This window comes from Rhipicephalus microplus, unplaced genomic scaffold (assembly GCF_043290135.1).
Source record: "Rhipicephalus microplus isolate Deutch F79 unplaced genomic scaffold, USDA_Rmic scaffold_63, whole genome shotgun sequence".
NCBI lineage: Eukaryota > Metazoa > Arthropoda > Arachnida > Ixodida > Ixodidae > Rhipicephalus > Rhipicephalus microplus.
In genome coordinates this window covers 1,567,228-1,590,040 of record NW_027464636.1, presented here as the reverse complement: position 1 = coordinate 1,590,040, position 22,813 = coordinate 1,567,228, and the positions used below count along the sequence as shown (strand labels likewise).

Here is a 22,813-nt window from a genome sequence, read left to right as displayed (position 1 = left end):
CCATCCGTCCATCTAGTGAACACTTCAAGTACCACCATCTCACATTTTTTTTCATAATATATTTACTATAAACAGGTACAGTCATCTAGTGGACATTTCAAGAACTAATTGAGAGATGGCTGCTTACTACATTTATCGAAGACGCATGTCCCGCGGCTTAAGGAAGGTCGCCTCTAAAAAAGACAAAAACGGCTGGGGACTTGGCTTCTTTTTGTGCTCGCATCGATAGATCGGCGGGCACGGAGCTCTGACACAATGTACTTCTTGGGGAACGCAACGCTGCCCAACACGGCAGACGCGACCCTGCGTGAAAGAGAAGAAGAAAAACTCAGTAATAAAAACGGATTGTGTATCGTGATACAAACTTGTGCATTCAGACGTGCATTCATCAACAAGGGTTGTTCTGAACTGCGACGTTAATAATACTGCAATGTTATGACGCTATGTTCGGAAACTATGCGGGGAACATGAAACAAGTATATAACTCAAGTAACTTTTTGTACTATTCTACAAACTAAAAGCATTCGTGGAATATTTTCGGTGAAAGTTAACGCTAGAATGCGTAGAGGTAGCTTAGTGTTACATATTTACTTATTCATTTAGACAGACATGGGCACTTACACCACAGTTATGGCCGCCACCACCAGGGCGCGGAAATCTGCCGCCTCCTTCAGATCGGGGGCCCGGCTCAACAGGAAAGTCTTGTTCACCCGGTCTACTCGGGACAGGAAACTGCGGAATCGTACTTGGCCTACCAGGAGGAGAAGGTTTCGGTGGTCTTCTAGGCTGAGGAGGTACTGGTCCAAAGGGACGACGCTGGGCTTCCGTCAGAGTCACTGAAGAGGTGTGTCGATAGTCACTGCACTCGTTATTATTAGAAGATACCAATATATGATGTCAAATCTGCAAAACAATTGTCCATTTAGGGTCACTAAAATTGCCATCTGCTTAAGTGTTGTGATAGTTGGCACCACAGTATGTCTATTCGATTACCTTACGGGTGAAATCTGTGGACAAACGAACACCTCAGTAATACAATTTGTCATGGGAGACTAGTTGTTATACACTATAAGCTGGACAAGCAGGACAAGAAAATATGTAGAGACGATGAAGATACAGGCACTGGAACCGCAGCTAGGAAGCTTTTTTTTCTGTTTTCAACCGTGCTCCTTTCGAGGATGCATAATGTACGCGTCGACGCCAACTAGTCTGTAAAGTTTTCTTTCGTGTATTTTACAATGGCACTATCGGTTCCAGTCTATTTTACAGCTGCTATTTAGGGAGCTGCAATTCCTTTGTAATTCGTGTACTTTAAGACACACTGGAACATATATAGTTGCTGCCAGTCGGAGCTGCCGACACAAGAAAGCGTAGCATTGAGAAAATTTCTTACAAAGCTTACTCACTAAGGTCACTTTATGTTTAGTGAACGCCATCTTTTAGTTATTGGCAAGTACGCGTTCATTTCCGTTCCGTAGTTTCTCGTGTGAAAATATTCATTGTTGAAGCTTGAATTTTTGTAGTGTCTGGTCTTATGGGGACCTCTAGCTAAAACACGACCTGCATCGCAGGGTATTTTTCACTGGGCGTTCATCAAATGGCATGTTAGAAACAAGAATAGCAATCTAGAGCAATGATGGTCTGTTCAATATTTTAGAGCAATCACGATTGGTTGGCGAACGTTACGTTACTGCTGTTTCTTAGTCATTCACATCTGGTTTAGAAATAACGGGGGACACGCAACGCGCCTTCAGCTGCGAGACATACCTGCCGAAAGAAGAAATCCGGCCAGTGTGAACGTAATTATCCTCATAGTTGCGTTCTCGATGTTTGCTGGCCAGTGGCGATCGACGACTGAACGGCAAACGTGTGTTGGTTGATTCTACGGCCAAGACGCTTTTATCACGGCCGCCGGAAGTTGTACGATGGCTCGCCCCACTCCGGGGTGCTCTCTCGAATGTACGATAAGTGGCATCTCGAGATCAGTTCGTCGCATAATTAACCTTGTACGGATCTACGCTATCGTGAGCACCGTGTGCTGCCTAAACGAATATTTTCGGAGACACGATGCATGCACGAACGAATGGAGCGACATTGAACCATTCATTTACGATGCAACCAGCGTATATCGTGGTGCGTGTGGACTAAAAACGTATACACAGCCTTGGCCTGCATTCGGCCACTGGAGCTGCTGATGCGCAAATGCTAAACAGGAGGACACGAAATGCTCTAGTGATTAGTCTGCTCGATTGATATTACTCAATAGTAATATCTAGTTCAATGTCAGGGCAAGGGTAAGTCAGCGACCTTAAGTCTTAGTGTTGGGGTATATGTTTGTATTATCGCCGCGAAGTCGCATCAGCGAGGTATACCCGGCCAGAAATCAACAGTGCACAGAACTGCAGGGAGGCTCTTTTGGAGAGAAGCTATTTCCTATGTCAGGGCCTCTTGGCGCTTTCCAACTTCTGTCAGGGGTGGGAGTGGCAGTCTGTCCGGGCAATAACCAGGGCCTGAAGGCCATGATGTATGCTAGGAGTAGGCATAGGGTATGGCACTGTAATCGACACAGAGTAGACCATGATGGGCTAGATCTTGAATGTTATAGCCATGAAGCTAACACTATGTGGCAAGGGCAGTCCTTGAAGAAAAAAGTAAGTTGGATGCTTTGTGTGAAATTAATAAAATGTTATGGCCTAATGCATTGGAAATGTAATCATCATCATCTTCATCATCATCAACAGCCTGATACGCCCACTAGAGGGCAACGCCTTCTCGCATAAACCGCAAATCAACCTGCGGGGTTGTGCTTTTCGTTGCCACGTTATACCAGCGAACTTTTCAATCTTATCGGCCCACCTCACTTTGTGTCCCCTTCGTGCGTTTGCCTTCTCTGTAAATCCAGTCTGTTAACCGTATAATGACCAGCGGTCGTCTTGCCTACATGCTACGTACCCGGGCCATGTCCATTTCTTCTTCTTGATTTCAACTATGATATCCTAAACCCCGGTTTGTTCCCTGATCTACTCTGCTCTTTTCTTTTCTCTTCAGGTTACCCCTATCACTTTACTTTCCATCGCTCAATGCGTCGTCCTCAATTTAAGCTGAATCATTTTTGTAAACTTGTAAACTCCAGGTTTCTGCTCCGTTGTTAAGTACTCGCAAGATGCAGCTGTTATTACCATCCTCGTGACTTTTATAGGCAGATTACCAATAATAATTTGAGAATGCTTTCTGGGTGGGATCCACCCCATCCGTATTCTTCTAGTTATTTCACTCTCTTGGCTCATCTCCGCGATTACCACCTGTCCTAAATAGACATATTTTTTTACAACTTCTAGCATCCCTCCATCATCGCAAAAAGCTGTTTTCTGCCAAGACTGTTGCACATAACTTTAGTTTTGTGCATATTGATTTCAGGCCTACTTTTCTGATTCCTGTGTTTAGTTCAGTAATCATGAGCTGTAATTCGACTCATTCGACCCCTGAGTTACTCATCAAGTCAATGTCATCAGCGAATCGCATATTACTTTGATACTCTCCATTAACTCTTGACGCTAACTCTTCCCAATCTAGGGTCCTTAAAACGCGCGGTGAATAGCAGTGGAGGAATCGTGTCTCCCTGCCTTGCAGCCCTTTTTATTGGGATTCTGACGCTTTTGTTATGGAGGACCATGATGACTGTGGGTCCACTGAATATTTTTTTTCAGTATGGCTATGTAGGCTTCCTCGATGCCTTGACTCCGTAGTGCATGCATTACTGCTGATGTATCAAGTGAGTCAAACGCCTTCTCGTAATCTATGAAAGATTTTTATAGGGATGGTTGTATTCCGCGCATTTCCAATGATACCATAAATATGGTCTATTGTGGAGTTGCCAATATAACATATTGCATGGTCCTTTGGTTGATTGAATTTCAATGTCACCTATATTCTATTAGCTATATATTTTTCAATATTTGTTGAGAACGGACAGTGAGCTGATCAGTCTGTAATTTTTCAAGTCCTTGACGTCTCCTTTCTTATGGATTAAGATGATGTGGGTGTTCTTGCAAGATTTTTGTACACTTACTGTCAAGAGACGCTTCGTATATAACGGCTAACTTTTTAAATACAATTTATCCGCCATCTTTAAGGAGTTCCGCTATTACCTTATCCTCACCAGTGGTTTTGCCTCTTTGCAATCGTTCTAGGGCTTTCCGTACTTCCCCTGTCGTTACTGGCAGGATGGCGAATTCCTCTAGACTATTATTGTTTCTCACGATATCATCCTGATTGTTTTGGTGTCTGTACAGCAGCTCTCTGCAGATCTCATCCACCACCTCGACTATCCTATCCATATCGGTTATGATGACATTGCTTTCCTTGTTTTTCAACGCATACGTCCAACTTTCGCCTATGCTCAAGTCTGTCTTTGCATCTTTTAGGCGTCTGCCACTCTTTACAGGCTGTTCAATTCTTTCCATGGTATACTTCTCGATGTAGGTTACCTTACGCCTATTTATTAACTTTGAAAGCTCCACTTCCTCTATTTTGTCGGTTACATTTGAGGCTTTGATGGTTTGTCGTCTCTTAATAAGATTTTTGTCTCCTGAAATAGTTTCCCAGGGACCTGTCTTGTGCCTGTACCACCAACTTCCTTTGCACACTCCTCAATGATACTAGTAAGAATGTCGTTTATTGTGTCAACGCTAAGGTTGCTTATATTGTTTAGTGCCTCAAATCTATTCTGAATCGAATCTCTGAATTTCTGTACTTTCTCTCTCACCGCCAGTTCATCAATTTGCTTTTTGGGTATCATTTTTTGGGTTTGAATTTTATATCGTGGTGAAAACGAGCTCTTACCATTCTAAGGTCACTACATCTGATCTTGCCAACTACTTCTACATCCTGTACGACACCTGGGTGTGCAGTGTGCAGGCAGAATGAAGTCTATTTCACTTTTAGTTTCGCCATTATTCGCGAAACTTAAAATGAAATAAGCTTCATAGACAGACATACTTCAATAGGCTTCCCCCCGTCTACGTATGATTAGCCCGTTTTATGAAGAAGGTATTCGAGATCCATAAATATTACGTTCTGCGTACTCTACTAATAACTCCCCGCTAGCATTTCTATAGCCGTTGCCACGTTCCCCCACTGCATGGTCTCCGGCCTGCTTCTTGCCTACTTTGGCTTTGAAGTGGCCCGTCAGAATGGTATACTGTGTATTTACTCTAATAATGGCTGACTCTATGATTTTATAGAAGTGTCCTATTCTACCAAATGGTTATAATGGCGCGATGTAGGCGCCTATAGGCCTCTATCACCTTCATAGGGAATGTAGCGTTTCGGTTTTGAGAAAGTAAATCACCAAGAGCGTGTGGTAGGTATGAATTGCATTGTAAAAGTACCGAATGACTGATTTATTTTAATTTCGATACTGCCAGTCTCATATGAGACCAAAGCAGAATGGCATCAGTTCTTAGATACACAATACAGTTTTCAGTTTCACGTTTATTTAAAGGATTACTGTTCGCTATGTCGGTCAGAAATAAGTGGGAATCTGTGCTTCCTAACATTATTTTAAATTGGAGCAAAAAGCACAAATATAGGAAGCCTTTGTGTGTGTGGAAGGCGGTGCGCACATGAACGCTCCCTACACAATTACGGTGTGTCACGCCATCTTTCGAGAAGCATTGGTACAAGGCAGTGGACGCCCCGGCCTCTGTGATTCTAAGCTCACCCTGGCTCCAGCTGTTATAATCGCGCCGAGGTTGCGTAGCCAGAACAAGGCGTGACTGTCTGCTTCTCCACACAGCGGCGCAGGAAGTCCATGGTCTTCACGCTAGAGGAGAAGTGGCAGCGCGCCAGAGAAAAGCGGGCAGCGATCAGAAAATTACTTTTGTCACACATATACGTATACAAAAATGCACGAGTGGCGCTATTTTATGTCAGACACATGTATCCTACAGCGGTGAATGCTGTAGTCACGTATGAAAATGAAGGGAAAGCTAAATGGGCGGAGCCACTACACATGTAATGGAAGACACATGTACTCCTCCGCGAAGTAGTCTGGTTCGGCTCGCGCTTCGAATGAATGGCAGGCGCATTCGAATATTAAGACTGCATTCTTTTTTATTCGTTTTGTTTGGCAGCCATTAATGAGTGAAATTCCTCACAAGTTTCTTCAACGAGTTGTCGAAATAGATGGCGGGCACTGAGCGCTCACCTGAAGGCGAAAACGCAATTTTGGTTGTGAGGTGAGCAGGTGAAACGTGCGACCTTTTCACAAGAGCAAAAACGTGAAATGAGACTCCATAAATTGAAACAAATAGGAATACAACATTTCTGCACACTGAGTCTCTTCATAAACAGCATTTGGTTGAAATTAGCGTTGTTGTTTTCCATGAGTTTCATGCGAAAAACATGCACTCCCAGTTTGGCCCCTTATTCTTCCTTTCACTATTAAGAAACATTGTTCGCGAGTATAGTTCTGTCCTGACGGGCAGCGATTGTTTGAAAGGTGGAGCTTGTGATCAGATACAGATTTGTATGCGATGAACAGGGCCCCAGCAAATATACAGACATGGAGACCAAGATGGTGCCGTGGGATATTGCGTGCGCTCCATGAGTGCTCTTTTTGATCTAAATTGTACTTTTATATACTATTTGGTATTCTGTAAAAGCTTTTTTTAGAAATCATGAGTCATGCCTTCACGATAGTCTACTTACTCAAAGGTGTGCCAATCTTGTTTGAAAGCGTCTGCACACTGTACAACCTTCATCATTTTGAACTACATCGCTCGAGGGTCGACCACACACACTGTCACCTCTGTAAAACAGCAATAATCTGCGAAACTGGCAGAAGAACGCGCAGGTGCAAGAAGCAGCACTGTAAGGCGTTGATGTAAGGCGCTGAAGCACCGTTGGTAGGCGCTAAGTTGCCAACACAATTTTCTCAATTATGTAACGCTATTTTGCAGTCGAACTCGAGTATATCAAATTAGGGTAAACTGAACCATTCTTACGTGAAAGTATTTTTATTACATCAATGCTTTACAGGAAACTACGGTTAAATTGGTCATAAGATAGCCGGAATACAAGATATAGCGAATATCGGTCATTGCGAAATGCCCGAAGAAGATGACTTTCTCTCGTAAACATCTAGCTTTTCCTCAAAGAAATAGCCTCTCTTGCATGCATTTGCAAAACCGAGTGTGCTGGAACATGTATGTAGGTGTCACCTAAAAGACCTACGCCAGCCATCACATCGATTGAATCTTCCAGCGCTCACCACAGCACCCACGTTAGCGCCGTTCAAACCGAGACGCCACCCGTGCGCAACGTCAATGCTACGCATCCCGTCACATCACTTCGGAGAGGTGGTATAAGTTTTTTTTTTTCTCATATATTACCTGTATCTAAAGATGACCCTGAATTGTTAACTACAAATTACTGAAAAGAAGGAAATAAAACATAAAAACAATAAAAAGCGGCCAAAGTGCCTTGAAGTTGTCTTCCATAAGTTGTCACGGGGCTGTACTGTGAAGCAACCTTGCGCACCAAAATCAGTGAGGAAAGTTTACTGATTTTAAAAGTGCAACCAATAAAACTCATTCCCACCTTTTCTGAGTTCAATATATTCACTTTCGATGCATAAAAACTAACCTCTAGTGAAGTTTACACGCAGAACTAAAATAGGTATATATGTTCAATAAATAGAAAAGTGCACATGCAAACATGCTAACTGTTATATCATCTTTGTATCTGTAGATGGATTCTGCTATATTCGTAGAACTTCACTTATGCGTAAAACGCCTCAGTAAAACACGGTATGCCGATGCCATATGGCCACAGGCTAAGCAGACACATGACCAAAGTCAAATACATTGCAAGTCGATCATTGACAACAAAAATAAAAAAACATTTGCACTTAACTAGGAGGCTCCTGCCTTGGAAATTACTTACTCAGAAGCATCGTAGTATATGTGTATTGATGCCTGCACAATTTTTCTTTCTTAAACTAGACTTGCAGTACAGTGAAACCTCGGGGCTACGACCAAGGCTCATACGAATTTTCGGGTGACAAGAATTTACCTTGCTCTCAACCAAAACCTATTCGCCGGCAGTATAATGATTCGAGCCAACATTTACGTTTGACACGAAGGTATGCTACCGCTCACGTACGAACAGGTCCTTTGCGCTGTGTCGCTGAACACGAGCGCACGCGGGAACGCAAGTGCGGGCACCTGCACCACGTCACAAGTTCGTCAGAATCACAGTGTAATCCAATACGCTTTTTACACAGTGGCCACGATAAATCTTCAAATAAGCTTCGTGGCATCCGAGATTGTGTGCACAAATCTTGGAGGCCCTAGTGTGCATCCATGTGTCTTTGTGTTAAGATTATAGATGGCGCTGGCGTAGAGCTTCTTTGTTTTTCTTGCTTTTAATGCGAAATATTAGCAAACTTCAGCGAGTTTGACCGTATCTGTCTATCTATCTACATAGCCACCTACGACATTTAGCACTCCTGGTCGTTGTGATCCTGTTGATGTGATCTATACCAAAATGGGTATGGCATAATATGACGGTACAAAGAGCATCAGTAACTAGTCGTAATAAAAAATCATGATATGCATGTCATGAATGTCATGATTTACATGTGAAGGTCTTGCTGCTCCTGTGGTGGTTTCGTTCACATGACATATCTCAGAACTGATATGGTATGACATGATATGGTACGACATAGTGAACTTAAGTGACAGGCCCTCACGTGGAAATCATGCTATGTGTGTGACCTATGAACAGGACAACATGTCATGCTCACGACTACGTGTCACGCGCATGATGCACTCACGGTGGTTTCGCTAGCTTCACATAGGCGAAACTTAGTATTACGGGACGCGAATAGATGATAAAGGTATATGGCTGGTGCGAACATGATAATCATGACATACATGCGTGTCATTTAAGGACATGACTGCATGCCACGCTCATGATGCGCTCGTGGTTGCTTGGCTAGCTTCAAATATACCAAGTTCGGTATCACGTGACGCGAATGCGCGACTAAAGTAAATGAAACGTCCAAACATGATAATCATGACATGCGTGTCACGCAAAAGATGACTACATACTACGCTCATAGTGCGCTCGCGGTCCTTTCGCTAGCTTCTTATATACCAAATTTGGCGTTACGTGACGTGAGTGGATGATCAAGGTACATCACTGGTGCAAACATGATAATCATTACATGGAAGTCATGTACGGCACAATTTACGCCCGCCTCGTACTATTCTGCTGATTTTAATGAGACAATTGAACCTTCTTCATTCGTGCTTCGCGTCCTGACCCGCAGGCTGCGGGATTCAATCCCGGCTTCGGCGGCTGCATTATCGATGGAGACGGAAATGTTGTAGGCCCGTGCGCTCCGATTTGGGCGCACGTTAAAGAGCCCCAGGTGAATGACATTTCCGGAGCCCTCCACTACAGCATCTCTCATACTCATATGCTGGTTCTGGGACGTTAAACCCGACATATCTATCATCATCGTGCTTCGCATATCATCAATTCACACTGTACGTGGGATCAACCTTTGTCACGCATGCTGTTGTCGCTGCACTGTATTTACACGTACCTGCCAGATTAGGGCAGGCCATGTAGTTGTGGATCATACTTCTTTCGAAAGGTGGACGAAGACTAATAAAAGACGACGGTGGTCTTGGCCAAGAAGGTCTCGGAACGCCACACTCGACTGTGGGGCTCGCACTTGTGCGTGCACGGCTGTCTATCTCCCCAAAAACATCTCCAACAACACCGCGATAAGAAAATAACGTAGAACCACGGCTCTGAATTTTTTTTGCCTTCATTTATTGCGTCAAAGTACTCCTTAACCATTGATGTCGGCTGTTGCTCTGGGGCAACAACACCATAAATATTTATTTAGCAAACACACCCGGCTAGGTTACCCTTCTGGCGCTATATATGGTAAGAGACAAACACTACCGAGCGTATTGAGCTTTAAAAAATGCGTAAATATAAGTGCATCACGTTCTCGTAATGTTTTGTTCCAACGCCTTACAGGTGGCAAAAAAAGCTCCACACATGGAAGGAAATTTATTCGACTACAGCGGAACAGGATGCTACTGCGACCTCTGTTATACCAAAAATGACTTAGAAGGCGTTGTAAAACATTTATGGGCACGCTTATTAGTCTGGCCGCAAGTTGCATTACAGAAATCTTGATACCAAGTGAGTTGCTCTGGAGCAACATTGGACCCTAATGGGAATACAAGCAGAAAGGGGAAGTTGCGATTGTAATAATTTACAGTGTGAAGAGCAGTTAAATTTGATGTCTTTAGTGTGGGAGAGAAACAAAACTATCATCTTAGAGAACCGATGATGATGATGATGATGATGATGATGATGATGATGATGATGATGATGATGATCATGATGATAATCCTCACATCGTCGTCTGCGTCACTCCCAGAACAAGCGCACCGATCAGTCCAGCAAAGGAAAAGGAAGAAACGTTATTTTAAATTGTCCGCATCGTGTACAGTGCCCATTTTTATTTACATGATAAAAATCTAAAAATATCGTTTTCATTTTTTAAACCCAAAATATATTTTCTCTTTTCTAGCTGTGAAATGCTTCTTCAAGGCTACGCGAGACTACCAGACTCAAACCCAGTGCACAGGGTAGGTGTATACTAAAATATTAAGACGTATACATTTAAATCTCAATCTCATATGGTGAAATGTGCATCTACACCTTATTCCAGGCCGCCACTGCTGGGAGGCATTCCATGTGGAGTAAAACCATAGAGGCTCAGTGTTGCTCAGCAGCAACTCATCACTTATACTTTGTTTTAATGAAAATGTGCTTCGCATATTTTATAATTTCTTTATGCGTACCGCAGATTTGTTGGTGTTGTTCAATTAAAGAAAATTTCGGGCATCAGAGGGCTAAATGTCTTTCACCGTAATACTGCGACGTTACAAAAAATAGCGGTGAAATAAAGGTCTCCGCAGTACAAAAATTAAATGCAAAAAAGCATACAGTCCCGCCGCGGTGTTATAGGGGCTAAGGTACACGGCTGCTGACTCGCAGGTCACGGGATCGAATCCTGGCTGCGGCAGCTGCATTCACAATGGAGGCGGAAATGTTGTAGGCCCATGTGCTCAGATTTGAGTGCACGTTAAAGAACCCCGCGAGGTCGAAATTTCCGGACCTCTCCACTACGGCATCTCTAATAATCATATGGTGGTTTTGGGACGTTAAGCCCCTATATCGAGCAAAAAAGCATACAATAATTTGAAAGGGGCTGCCAGCTGTCGTCGGCCACAGCCAATCTAATTCATCAATTACGCACACACGGACCGGCTTTTAATTTTACCAGAGCAAATGTTGTTCACGTCTTAAACAGTCCCTGGCAATCACCCAGAGCTGTTCGTGACTCCGCTGCTAGCCTAAGAAACAATAAATGAATACGTACGTGAGCTTTATTTTATCGGATGCTAAGTAGCCTTACTTTCTGGCGATGCGAATCTGATATGATACGAATGTTTTTAGTGACCCCGCGAGATTTGTATCACCGAGGTTCCACGTTATATAGCCCCAACAAAAATATTGCAGTTGTTGTTGTTGTTGTTGTTGTTGTTGTTGTTGTTGTTGTTGTTGTTGTTGTTGTTGTTGTTGTTGTTGTTGTTGTTGTTGTTGTTGTTGTTGTTGTTGTTGTTGTGAGTGCAATTGTGTGTGTGCGCGGTGTTATTGAATAGGTCAATAGGGGCCGGTGGAGGGAGGGCGAATTCCCCCTCCCCCGGTCTTTTCAACCCCCTTGCACTGAAGCTCTTCGAATCATAGACGATTAACTTCCCCTCTCCTTTTCTAGTGCACATGCTCAGGAGTGCATTCACGGAGGTCGCGGGATTGAACCCCGGCCGGTGCACCCGCATTTTCGATGGATGCTGAAATGTTTGAGGCCCGTGTTCTTCGATTTTTATGCGTGTTAATTATTTCCAGGTGTTCGAAATTTCCGGAGCCCTCCAATATAGCGTGTTTTATAATCATACTTGTATGCTGGTTTTGCAACGTTAAACCCCATATATTATTGTTACTATCATAGTAGATTCAGGAAACTTGACGGACAACTTTGATCATGTCATCATTCATCTTTCGTTTGTCTCTGTGGTTTATTAGCGGTCTTCATGCCTTGTACTAATACCAGCGTGGCCATGTTCCAGTGTTTTTATAAGATGCCACCGATTAAGGGAATGTGTTCCATTCCGTTACTATGATGTCTAATAATATTGATGTGTGCAATGTATTGCAATTTTTTTTTATATTTGACGAAACCAAAGATTGACAAACGGCGTTGTCGCTTACCTATAGAAATTTGAAGAAGACATTATCACTCTGGTGCTACCCTGTGTGTGACCCGTACGAGCACCAGTTCCTTGATCATGCATTTCTCGACGCTTGCAGGAGGGCAGTGTTCCAGGACTACAGAAACACGTCTGCCGTAGTCTTTATTATCTCACTGTTTGTTTATTGCGGCCGCTACCTCGTGGATGTCGATATATATTAAAGAACAACAAAACCTTTGCGTCACTCGTAGGGCATTTCGTAATGTTTGAAAGTACGTTTTCAGGAAGATATGACCTGAGTGAACCTTGCGAGCCAAATCTAGCTATTTCTTCGGCATCTTGGTCTAGTGCCAACGTAACCTTGATATTGCTTCCAATAGTATGTGTAATAAAGACCCCCTTTCAAGATGAAAACCTCGTTATCTCACTAAAAGTGTGTCCTTCAAGATATCAATGTATATCCACGTTGAGGAGCCTATTTCGCTGATCCTTGTCGAGAAGTTATCTGAGGTGACCCACCATGGCTTCAAGCCAGTTGTATCTATGTTTTGCTTGGCTGTTTTAAAGTAAAAGTGGTCATACGAAGAAAACACAATCCTTGCAATCATCTGTGACTCATTCAAGCCAGTTGTATCAATGTTTTGCTTTTTTGTTTTAAAGGAAAAGTGATCATACGAAGAAAACGCAATCCTTGCAACCATCTGTGACTCATTTTGTTCAGCCCATGTCAGATTGCACACCCATGCGTTGTTTATGTCGCTTGCCGTAGTGGTCCATACGCGTATTGGTTCCTTTGGATTTATTGATTATTTCTCATTGATAAATATCCACTTGGATAAGATAACACCAGACAATGGCGTTAAAATGAAGTTTTTGAGAAAACTTTTTTCATTCCTCTGTATTCCGCGTCATACTGGACACGTTTTCCGGCTTGCTGAATAAATTGGCAATGTTATGAGCGTACGTGCATGCATTCATTCATTATTTATTTATTTATTTGGTAATACTGATAACCCTCGTGTGGGTGGGGGGGGTCCTAAGAGAGAGGACATACATAAAGAATGTACAATGCTCATAAAGTTTCTAAATACCTTGACAACTCACAATGAAAACTGGCATTCTCTTAATTAACAACTCAACATTCTCAGAACAATTCAAGAATAATTCAAAATTCACAGTCATTTTTCAAAATAGTTGCTATGAACATGAAGTCGCTTACATCACTTGGTACTGAAAAAAAAATAATTTAGCAATACTGAAAAAAAAAATAATTTAGCAATCACGTAAATGCGCTTCTATAGCATTTTCGAAGGCAGTGACATATTTTAAAACAACAATTTAGGCAATTTTTTCCAGATTTTCATGACATCTTGAAAAAAAAGAATATCGAAACGTGTCAGTATTTGTACGGTATAGCTTCATGACGCAATTGTCGTTAGTTCGGGTTTTTTTTTTTTGCCCTGACAATGTAACTATTTGAGCTTATTTATCTTCACTTAATTGTGCATTATTTGGAACAATACTTTCAGCCTACATTTATTTCTACGTAGCTCAATAATATCTAGGTTGCATCTCCGTAACATCAGTGTGACTGATTCTTTCCTTCAGTTCGTTGAACAAATAAAGCACGCTGCTAGTCTCTGTATTCTTTCTAGCTTCTTCGTAAAAGTAATTGAAGAGGACACCAAACAACGAATGAATATTCTAGTACTGTCCTAATGAAGGTTGTATATGGTCAATTTCATCTCACATAAAAAATAATATCCTGCGAACTAATCCAGATATTGTGCGAAGAACAAGGTCCAACAGAGGTTTTCTTTTTTTTTCTTAAAAAATCTTGGAATGCTAAATATTAAAAAAAAAAGCAACGCAAAACGTCAAGTCTCGTTTCGAGTCTCCTTTTGAAGAAAATACCGAAGGCCGCACCTTACATAAAATGCTGTCTGGTGGCGTTGCAGGTTAAGTAGCTCAGAATAATATTTCTTCTATTTCACTTCACATTCCATGTTTTGTGGCAATACTAGTTTTAAGCTAGTTTTCAAAAAGCAAAGAAAACCAATGTACAGTTATAAGTAGTGACTCTACAATTAAAAATAAACACACCGTCGATATACAGCTGCGACTCGAAGCCCTACCTTCTAAGTGGGAAAGCGATATTCTACCTCCGCACCACATTGGCGTAGCCACGCGCAACTCCTAAACAGCGAAACGTAGCAGACAACGAATCATAGTACCACTAACGTGGTAACCCTGTTCCAGTTTCACTTTTCAGGGACAAAGCTCTTTAAGGCTTAGCCTTGTCTTCTGTCGTGGACACGGTATAGCACTGTTGTTATGACCCAAACATATGCAAGACGCAAGAAACAAGGTTTTATAGTAGACTTTGACGAACGCATAAACTAATTGTAAGGCAAGAGATTGCTGTTCTCGGTGCAAATAGCCTATCAAGCAGAGTATTGCAGTGATACCTTATGTACCGAGTTTTATTACCCTCTCTTTAAGCTGTTTGTAGCTATAAAATACTGAAATCGGGTATTATGTGCGGTTAGCCATGTTTGTGTATATTTTCGTCTCGATTTTTGGAGCAAGTAATAAAAAGAGAATGGTCTCATAACATCACTCTTTATTTACGGTGGTAGTCCGTCGCGATGATGTAGTGGTTAGGAGGCTTAGCGTCTGACCCTATGGTCACGGGTTCAATCCCGGTGGTCTTCGACAGAGGCGAAATGCTAGATTAAGTGCGTGTTAAAGAACACCAGATGGTCTGGAACTATGGTGTCTCTCATAGTCATATCATGGTTGTAGGACGCAAAATGGTATATATTATTATTTTATTATTTAAAGGGAATAAATACTGTTATTCAGAGGCGCAGCGTTCATTACTTAGGGGCGTTAAAATTTTAAAAAATGACGGACTTGCCAGAAAAACTTTCTTTCAAGTTATATTTTTTCAGGGACCATTTTTTTTATTTTTCAAAGCAATGTTTGAAACCATCTTTTTGTCTTGGTTCACGGTGAGTTTCATAAAAAAAAGGTCTGGAACAGTGGCCAGTACTTCAGGCTCGATCTTATTTGAACCCACCCTGTACAGATGTGAAGAAAACATTTCCCTCTAAGGGTGCAATTCTTTTGATAAACCAAAAGTCGTTACCCCACCTTTTCTAGGTTTACTGGCTAATGGATTCAGTTTGGTCAGCAGCACCAGTGAAATGACTGTTCAGCAACATTTCCAGAATAAGAGCTCTGTACGCAGTCCTCCAGATAATCACATGCTATATAAGCCGTTCCATAGACGATGTGGCGCGGTTATTTATTCGGTGTCCTTCCAGAGACTCATGTTTCATTGGTGACACACGTGTCACACAACGCACACTGATAAATTACACCGCGTTGGTCTAGTAGATATGGAGCTCGGCTGCTGAACGTCATGGGATAGATTCCCTGCCACGCGGCTGCACTTTTAATGGTGGCGAAAATGCTCGATGCTCGTGCACTTAGTATCACATGTACATTACAAAATCCGAGCTGGTGAAAACTTTCCGAGCCCTCTACTGTGACATTCTCATAATCTTATCGTGTTTTGGAGCCATTACACCTAAAAATTGGTGTTTGTTAGTGCTATTTCTACAGACGTGTTCATGTGCTATTGCTATAGAGTTCGGCTATGTTGCGGGAGAAGCTATTGAACACTATCCAAGCATCGCGCCCACCATGCCTAATTTGAATTAGAGCAGATTCTTGAGCAGTGAATAGCTTTTGAGAAGCTCACGGCTATTCACCCTCATCAGCAATCATCGTCAGTCTGTGATTGCTTCACATGTCTCTCCTGCTGTCTTTCAAGTGCGGCCGGATTGTAGCAGGCTCTCTTAGGCTTTCGTGGCTTGGCAGAACACATGCAGAACTACATATAAAAACTGAAATATAGTAACAGAGACAAAGAAAAAGGGGAAAAACTCGGGCAAAAAAAGAAAGAAATAGGGATAAAAAGAAAGAAACTTGGAACGGCAAAAACAAATAAGCAGTGGAAGAAACAACGAGAGAGAGAAAGAAAAAAGAATACCCACCTCCGAAATTTCTCAAGGGTTGGAACCACAGCTTGAACAGCTTTAACCACAGTTGGAACAGCGAGCTGTTGAACGAAAGGGTCCATTGTTGAATATTTTTAAAGCGGTAAGTCAACACTTTGTTCGGATTATACCTCAATTTGAACACGGTGTTTATTGAGGTAAGAAGTGGCAATTGGTTTTCAGTTGTTTGCAAGTACAACTTTATTCAGTCGGTCAACAGGTCAGTGCCGTCCATCTTCCTCCAGTGTGATTTTTTCCGGTGCAGATATCTGTCGCGCCCGACTTTTCTTGAGGGGCAGGAAATTTATTTTTTATCCAACAAGTTCCGGGTCAGTCCGAGCACCTAAAAAAGAAAATAAGATTTTATTCAAAACCTGATCAGCAAATAGGTAACTTGAATTTCTCATACTATCCTATACGGCCGCTCCAGTGAACTAAGCGGTTTTCGTGCTGTTCTAAATCAATGCAAAAGAGAAGCGCACAGCACGTATATTCATCACGTATTCTAATGGGACAATTTAGGGCTTAGAAACCTATGTTGTCTTGTTTTAAATGTCGTCATTTGAAATTATATTTGTATAGTTTCAATTCAAACGCGAAGATCAAATCTATCATTATGTTTAAGAGACCAGAATAGTCGCGAAATGTCATAATTAACTGCATCCTCTGTGTATAGGTGTCGTCGAATGGTCGTCATTGGGGGGGTGCGAACCAGTTTCATTGTGGCTGGGAGATGGGTAGTGCCCAGGTGTTGACACTGATATCAGTGGTTGTAGCTTGGGTGAGGGCAAGTGCCCCTTTTTAACCCACCTGTCGACGCCCATGTGTCGTCGGACTAAAAAAATGATGTGGTGCATTTGAATTTGTGGATTTTGTTAATGCATATACGAGCCGCCTATTGATTTTGATGACATAGTGCGTGCGCCAGTACCCACAAGCTCACCCTTGTGCTGACAGTTTGCACTGGCTGCTGGAACAATGCAATGTATGTCATTATTGCTGCTCAAAGTGAGAAAACGAGCAAAAAGGTGTGTAGAGCACGTTCTAATATGGAAATACCTGTGAGTTGAGAAAAACAAGTTATTTGAAGGCGTATAATGAGACAATACGGGGCGAAACAGGATTGGTAAAAAATGATGGCTAAAGGTTCTTGTCCTTCAGTGGAGACACGAACATGGTGACGATGATGAGGACGATCAGGGTGAACGCACCACATTTCATCATTGCTACCAGACTAGAAAAGTCTAGACTGACTGTACAGACGCAAGGTACTCACACTGAGGAGGGTCGATGAAGTCACCACAGAACTCACCCGGTGCACACAGCTTTCCCTGCACGAGGTGAAGAACGAAATGCTATAGGTTTATAAACTTTAAAATGTTTATCACCTTCTCGTGGGTAATTCTCAGCCACTTTACATATTGACTGGGCATAGAACGTACAGATACGAATGCGCTTTAAAGCTGTGACGAACCTCGCGAGTACATGTGGACGCACACTCTAGTGCTGTCATCGCAGCGCATATTTGTGCGGAGTAAACAAGAAAAGAACAAATTCATATCCGCAGCTCGAGAGCAAGGCTTAATGACCTAGAATAAACACCTTTTTCATGGTTTCGCCGCCCACAGTCTCCTATACCACTCATTTGTTTGTCGCTAGCCAGCATTATTCAGTGTTAAGCAATGCCGACAACCTGTAGAAAAATTGGGTTTCTCAACATAAGCGACCTGCTGAGAGCCTCTTTTACCTAGCACAGTTTGTGAGATGGGCTCGAATCGTACTTCCTCATAACTGAATGAAGTGCGCACGCTTTTGTAACTCGTACAAGCACAACTTATAAGCACTTTCCCCAGTACACTTTATTCGAAGCTGTCCCGATTATCTTGTGGTTTTTAAGGGATTTTTAAATCGCAAGTTTTTCTTAGCGTACTGCAGGTACTTTGAGCATTTTCATCTATCTATCTATCTATCTATCTATCTATCTATATATATATATATATATATATATATATATATATATATATATATATATATATATATATATATATATATATATATATATATATATATATATATATATATATATATATATATATATTTCCTGATGAAGGCCAGACTCTAGGCCGAAACGTCGAAATAAACCACGTTGTGACCGCTCACGGAGGATCTACTAGACTATATATATATATATATATATATATATAAAAACAAAACCTCATCGGTATTTATACATTACAGAAGCTTTTTAGAAGCCATAATAATTCGAGGTTCCGTTTCGCATTATTCTGAGTGATACTGTTGCGAAAACATATACTTACACCACACCTCACTCGCTTTTGATTGCGAGCTCCTGCTGGTTTACCACGTGCTGCTTCCGTGGACATCACTGCGAAAAAAAAATGGCCCCGTATCTGCATGTTAATCTGCAAATGTCGTCGAAAGGCGATAGTCTTGCGTGTTGAGAGAGATAACTAAATATTTATTTGAAGTTCTGTGCAAGAAAATTGGTGAATTGTATTCAGGAGGTGCTGCGTTAGAGTGCTTCGAGCGTGCAGCGGAGGCGAACGAGCGCACCAGGTCACGTCACACGTGAGACATGAGCGCCATCTGACAGCTTTTTTGGAAAACGAAGCGCGTGGCTCTGAGACGGGTGGGCGCGCCCATCTCAGAGGGGATAAGGTGTAGAACGTAAGGCGACGGGAAAGTGGCACCACCGTCTTGTCTTAGCAAAGCGTTAAAAACACTCGCCTTTTCGTGCAAGCGCTGCATGATCAGGGCAGCGTGATAAGCTCTATGGTCCTGAAAATTACTTATGTATGCCTTCTATAGTAAAAGACGCACATGCATAGTATATACGTGTTGTAATGGTGCTCTAGACATGCGCAATAATTGCTTTTTAATTGACAATATCACAAGTATGAACGCTGAAGCTTGAGCAACATTGATGGGCGCTGCGGATGGGGTCGACCGTTTCAAGTATCCGGTGCGTTAAGAGTTGACAAACAGACAAATGTAGAGACAGACTGACTGACCAAAATTTTTGTTCCGAAGGTCCCCAAGGAAGACTATCGTCGTTAGAAAAGTTTGCACTGAATTTACTCTCACTATATATCGTATAGTAAAGGTGGGCGTATATAGTTTTCCTCCAAGCACGCTTTTCTGACGCATTGTTATAAGAACAGCTCTACCGCAAAAGAAACCCGCATGAAATGCGAACACAGCGTTAAAAATACAAAAATTGGGTGTCAACGACATGTGATTGAGTGAGTGAATGAGTGAGCGAGTGAGTGAGTGAGTGAGTGAGTGAGTGAGCGAGCGAGTGAGTGAGCGAGTGAGTGAGTAAACGTTCATTTCGTTCAGTTGTCCTGCAAAACGCGATAAAGCGCGCCCCCGCCTGATCACATGACGGAGCCGATGATATACTCTACTCTTATCTGAAAATCACTGCTATGCTCTGATAATTCACAAAGAATGAGCTGTTTTAGTACAGTACGATCGGTAGCCCAGTGTCAAGGAAGTCCCGTTAATCAAATTTCACACCAACGCTTCAGCGAAGAAGTGCCCATTCACTTATGTCGGTCGCGAAGTATCACCATAGACTTAGACAGATTTTCTTTTTACAACACGAGGATGAAAAAATACGGAGCATGAGCGTAGTCGGCTAATCTGTGTTACCTTCACATAGCATTATCAGTGTGTAATGTCTTGAGCGGGGCTGAGTAAAGCCGTTCTTCATAAGCGATGGGGGCGCGAAGTAGACGCAGATGAGGATGATCATATGTTGGGGTGAGAAAGGGTCACTGACTGCGTTCACATGAGTATATTCTAGAAGCTACACTACTACCAGCACTCCAGGGGCAATTATACAACCCACATTTTGTGAAGATGCTAAAAGGTTCTACATTCATGTCTGGCTTCCCTTGTGACCGGGAAGAGGGGGACACGTTGAAAGCTTTCGAACCACCGATGACACTGATAGAAGCGACTCCAGTCGAAGGTGGAGTCACTCAGCCAGTCAAGCAGAAAAGCCACATGAACAGACCAATGGTGGAAGAAGGTCAACACTGCTAGAAGTGGGTAGACGCAGTGAGCGTAGCTTCAACGCCATGAATTCCTGGTTCGGACAGCATTGCTGAGCATTTGGGTTATTTCAAAATATTGAAATATTGCGTATGCATGTGCGATACTGCAAAGCAAGTAAATTATTTTTATTTTCCGTGTTTTTTTTCGTCTATAACTTGTTCCTTTCAACCAGGCGGATGTGCATGTATTGAAGTATTCGTGAGTGCCTGAACTCAGAATGTACGTTTGTGGCCGGCATGACAAGTTTTAGTTCTGCCTTGGTCTACGAAGCACAACGGGACATCAAAAGGGTCACCTGATAAACAAATACTGATAGCAAACAATATATCAGTATGAATATCTGAACCTGGATTCCAGAAACCTCGTGTCGCTTGGTATTGTTTGATTTATGCCAATGAAAGCCAGGGAATGAGCCGTTTGAAAGCACTTGAAGTAGTTGTGATTGTTCGCATACCTTCGTACTTCAACATTTCAAAATTTCAAACATACTACCTCCGAAAACGTACCTATGGCGAAACAGTACCGCGACACCAATTTGATTACTGCGCGGCAGCTGATGATGCGGCACAGGAAATTATTCAACTGGTTATAGCCCTTCAAAAACGGTCACTATACACCATAACAAAAGGGATTGTTTCTTTTTCTTTAAAAACAGCACAAAATGCACTAGTTTCCTTTTATTACATCTCGTCATGCACTGGAATAGTGATTCAAAGTATGAATACTTGTCATTTATTGTCCTCAGGTCCCCTACTACGTCATGCAGCTTGCATATTGTACTAATCTACAGTTGTTGTCAGTCGTGCCTTACATTGAACTCTCTTGATTGCGAAGGCACTGTTGATTCAGATATTGATGTTTTAGACGTTCTTAAAACGTTTACCTGTCAATTTGTTTTAAATTTATGGGACTATTTTATCCATCTAAATTGTCCATGCTTCCATGCAGTCTTACTAGGTTCCTATTTATCTAAGCTTCCAATCTGCCCTTTGATTTGCTCCCAATTACGAGTCGTCACAGTGATATTGTAGTAACCATGTTTAATATCCGTATCAGGAGTGTAATTTTGTGTAGCCTTCAGTACTTCAGCTCATTGTCTGCTGGTACACCACCGTGTCTCCATTTAGGTATATGCCGGAAACATCCAGCCACAAGGATGGAGGTCGCCCACGACTTTAGTTCTCTATCTTCACTCGTTTGATATCCCAATGACGTGTCACTATATAAGCGACCAGCTACACTGATTGCTAAGGTGTTCGTGCATTCTTACCTTCTTGTTCGTGAGTGTACTTCTCATATGTTTACGTAGCTGCTACTTTTTTTATTATTCCGTATTGATATCACGTGGCCTTATCGTAGCAATGTAAGCATTATGTTCTTTTCGTTACTGGGTTTATTCTCGGGTAATCTCTATACATGGTGCACAGATACCTTGTGGTGCTAATGGAATAATTTTTGTGATATATAATAACAATATTCTAGCCAAACAGGTGCGAGAGCGCCTGTATTGCTTTTAGGATTCACCATCCAGGTTCGAGTGGGCTAACTCGACTGCGCATGTCATGACTGCCGCATAACAAATCTCCATAAGTCATTTGAGGAACCTAATTTCTTCTCTGTTTTTTATTACCGTGTTATTTTCCTATATTGAGTGAAGTCCTGAATGATATTTCATAGTGTTTGCACATGGCAGCTATGATTCTTTCCCCTTTTAGGCTGACGAAAGGTAACTGAAAACCTGTCACCGCTTTACGACAGTATCCACAACAGTCTTCGCTCTCTAGAACTTACCTTCGCAGAGAAAGAGCACGACCAGAACGAGCGCGAGCATTTTCATCATGGTTTTGTCGGCGATTGCAGGTGAGAGGCTATCCAGGCGAACGGACTCACGTCTGTAGAATTTGGGCTCTGTGCAGCCGTATTTATAGGGGCCCGTTGTGAGAGCTGTAGGTTGTACGTGTTGTACACCTTAGGTAACAACAAATACCTTGCGTAACTCTTCGTGACTTGAAAGGCGAATTATTATGCCATAATAACTAGAAATGAGCTCGTCTAAGCTTCTGTGCCAAAGTCAACTGCGCGTTCTGCGCCCACGTGCGTTGCGAGATAAATTTTTTTTCTGCTTCTTGTGAGGTTGTAAACACGCAAGCTTGATACGATAACTTCCTTGAACGACAAATGTAGCGTCTACTAATGTAATTATCACGAGAGTGGAATCGATTACCCCTGAGGGAAAGCTAGTTAATGTGAGCCCAGGGCGATGCCAACAAAGATGTAATACGAGTGTCTGATTGTCATAGAAGGGCAACAACC

The 22,813-nt window shown here is 42.3% G+C and overlaps 1 protein-coding gene across 2 annotated transcripts; it reads right to left on the bottom strand.

Moving 5' to 3' along the window:
- Positions 1-96: 96 nt before the first annotated feature.
- LOC142790002 (uncharacterized) lies at positions 97-6,592 on the bottom strand. 2 transcript variants are annotated; one of them, XR_012889351.1, is made up of 3 exons: positions 5,723-6,592; positions 622-836; positions 97-303 (listed from the first exon to the last, which is right to left on the bottom strand). XR_012889351.1 is itself a non-coding variant. In XM_075885030.1 (3 exons), exons 1-3 carry the CDS (start codon positions 1,811-1,813, stop codon positions 133-135), a joined length of 432 nt encoding a protein of 143 aa, XP_075741145.1. In that variant the 5' UTR covers positions 1,814-1,872; the 3' UTR covers positions 97-132. The 2 variants fall into 2 exon arrangements, 1 of the variants encoding a protein (XP_075741145.1); XM_075885030.1 differs by lacking the exon at positions 5,723-6,592 and adding an exon at positions 1,768-1,872.
- Between the last annotated feature and the right edge of the window lie 16,221 nt (positions 6,593-22,813).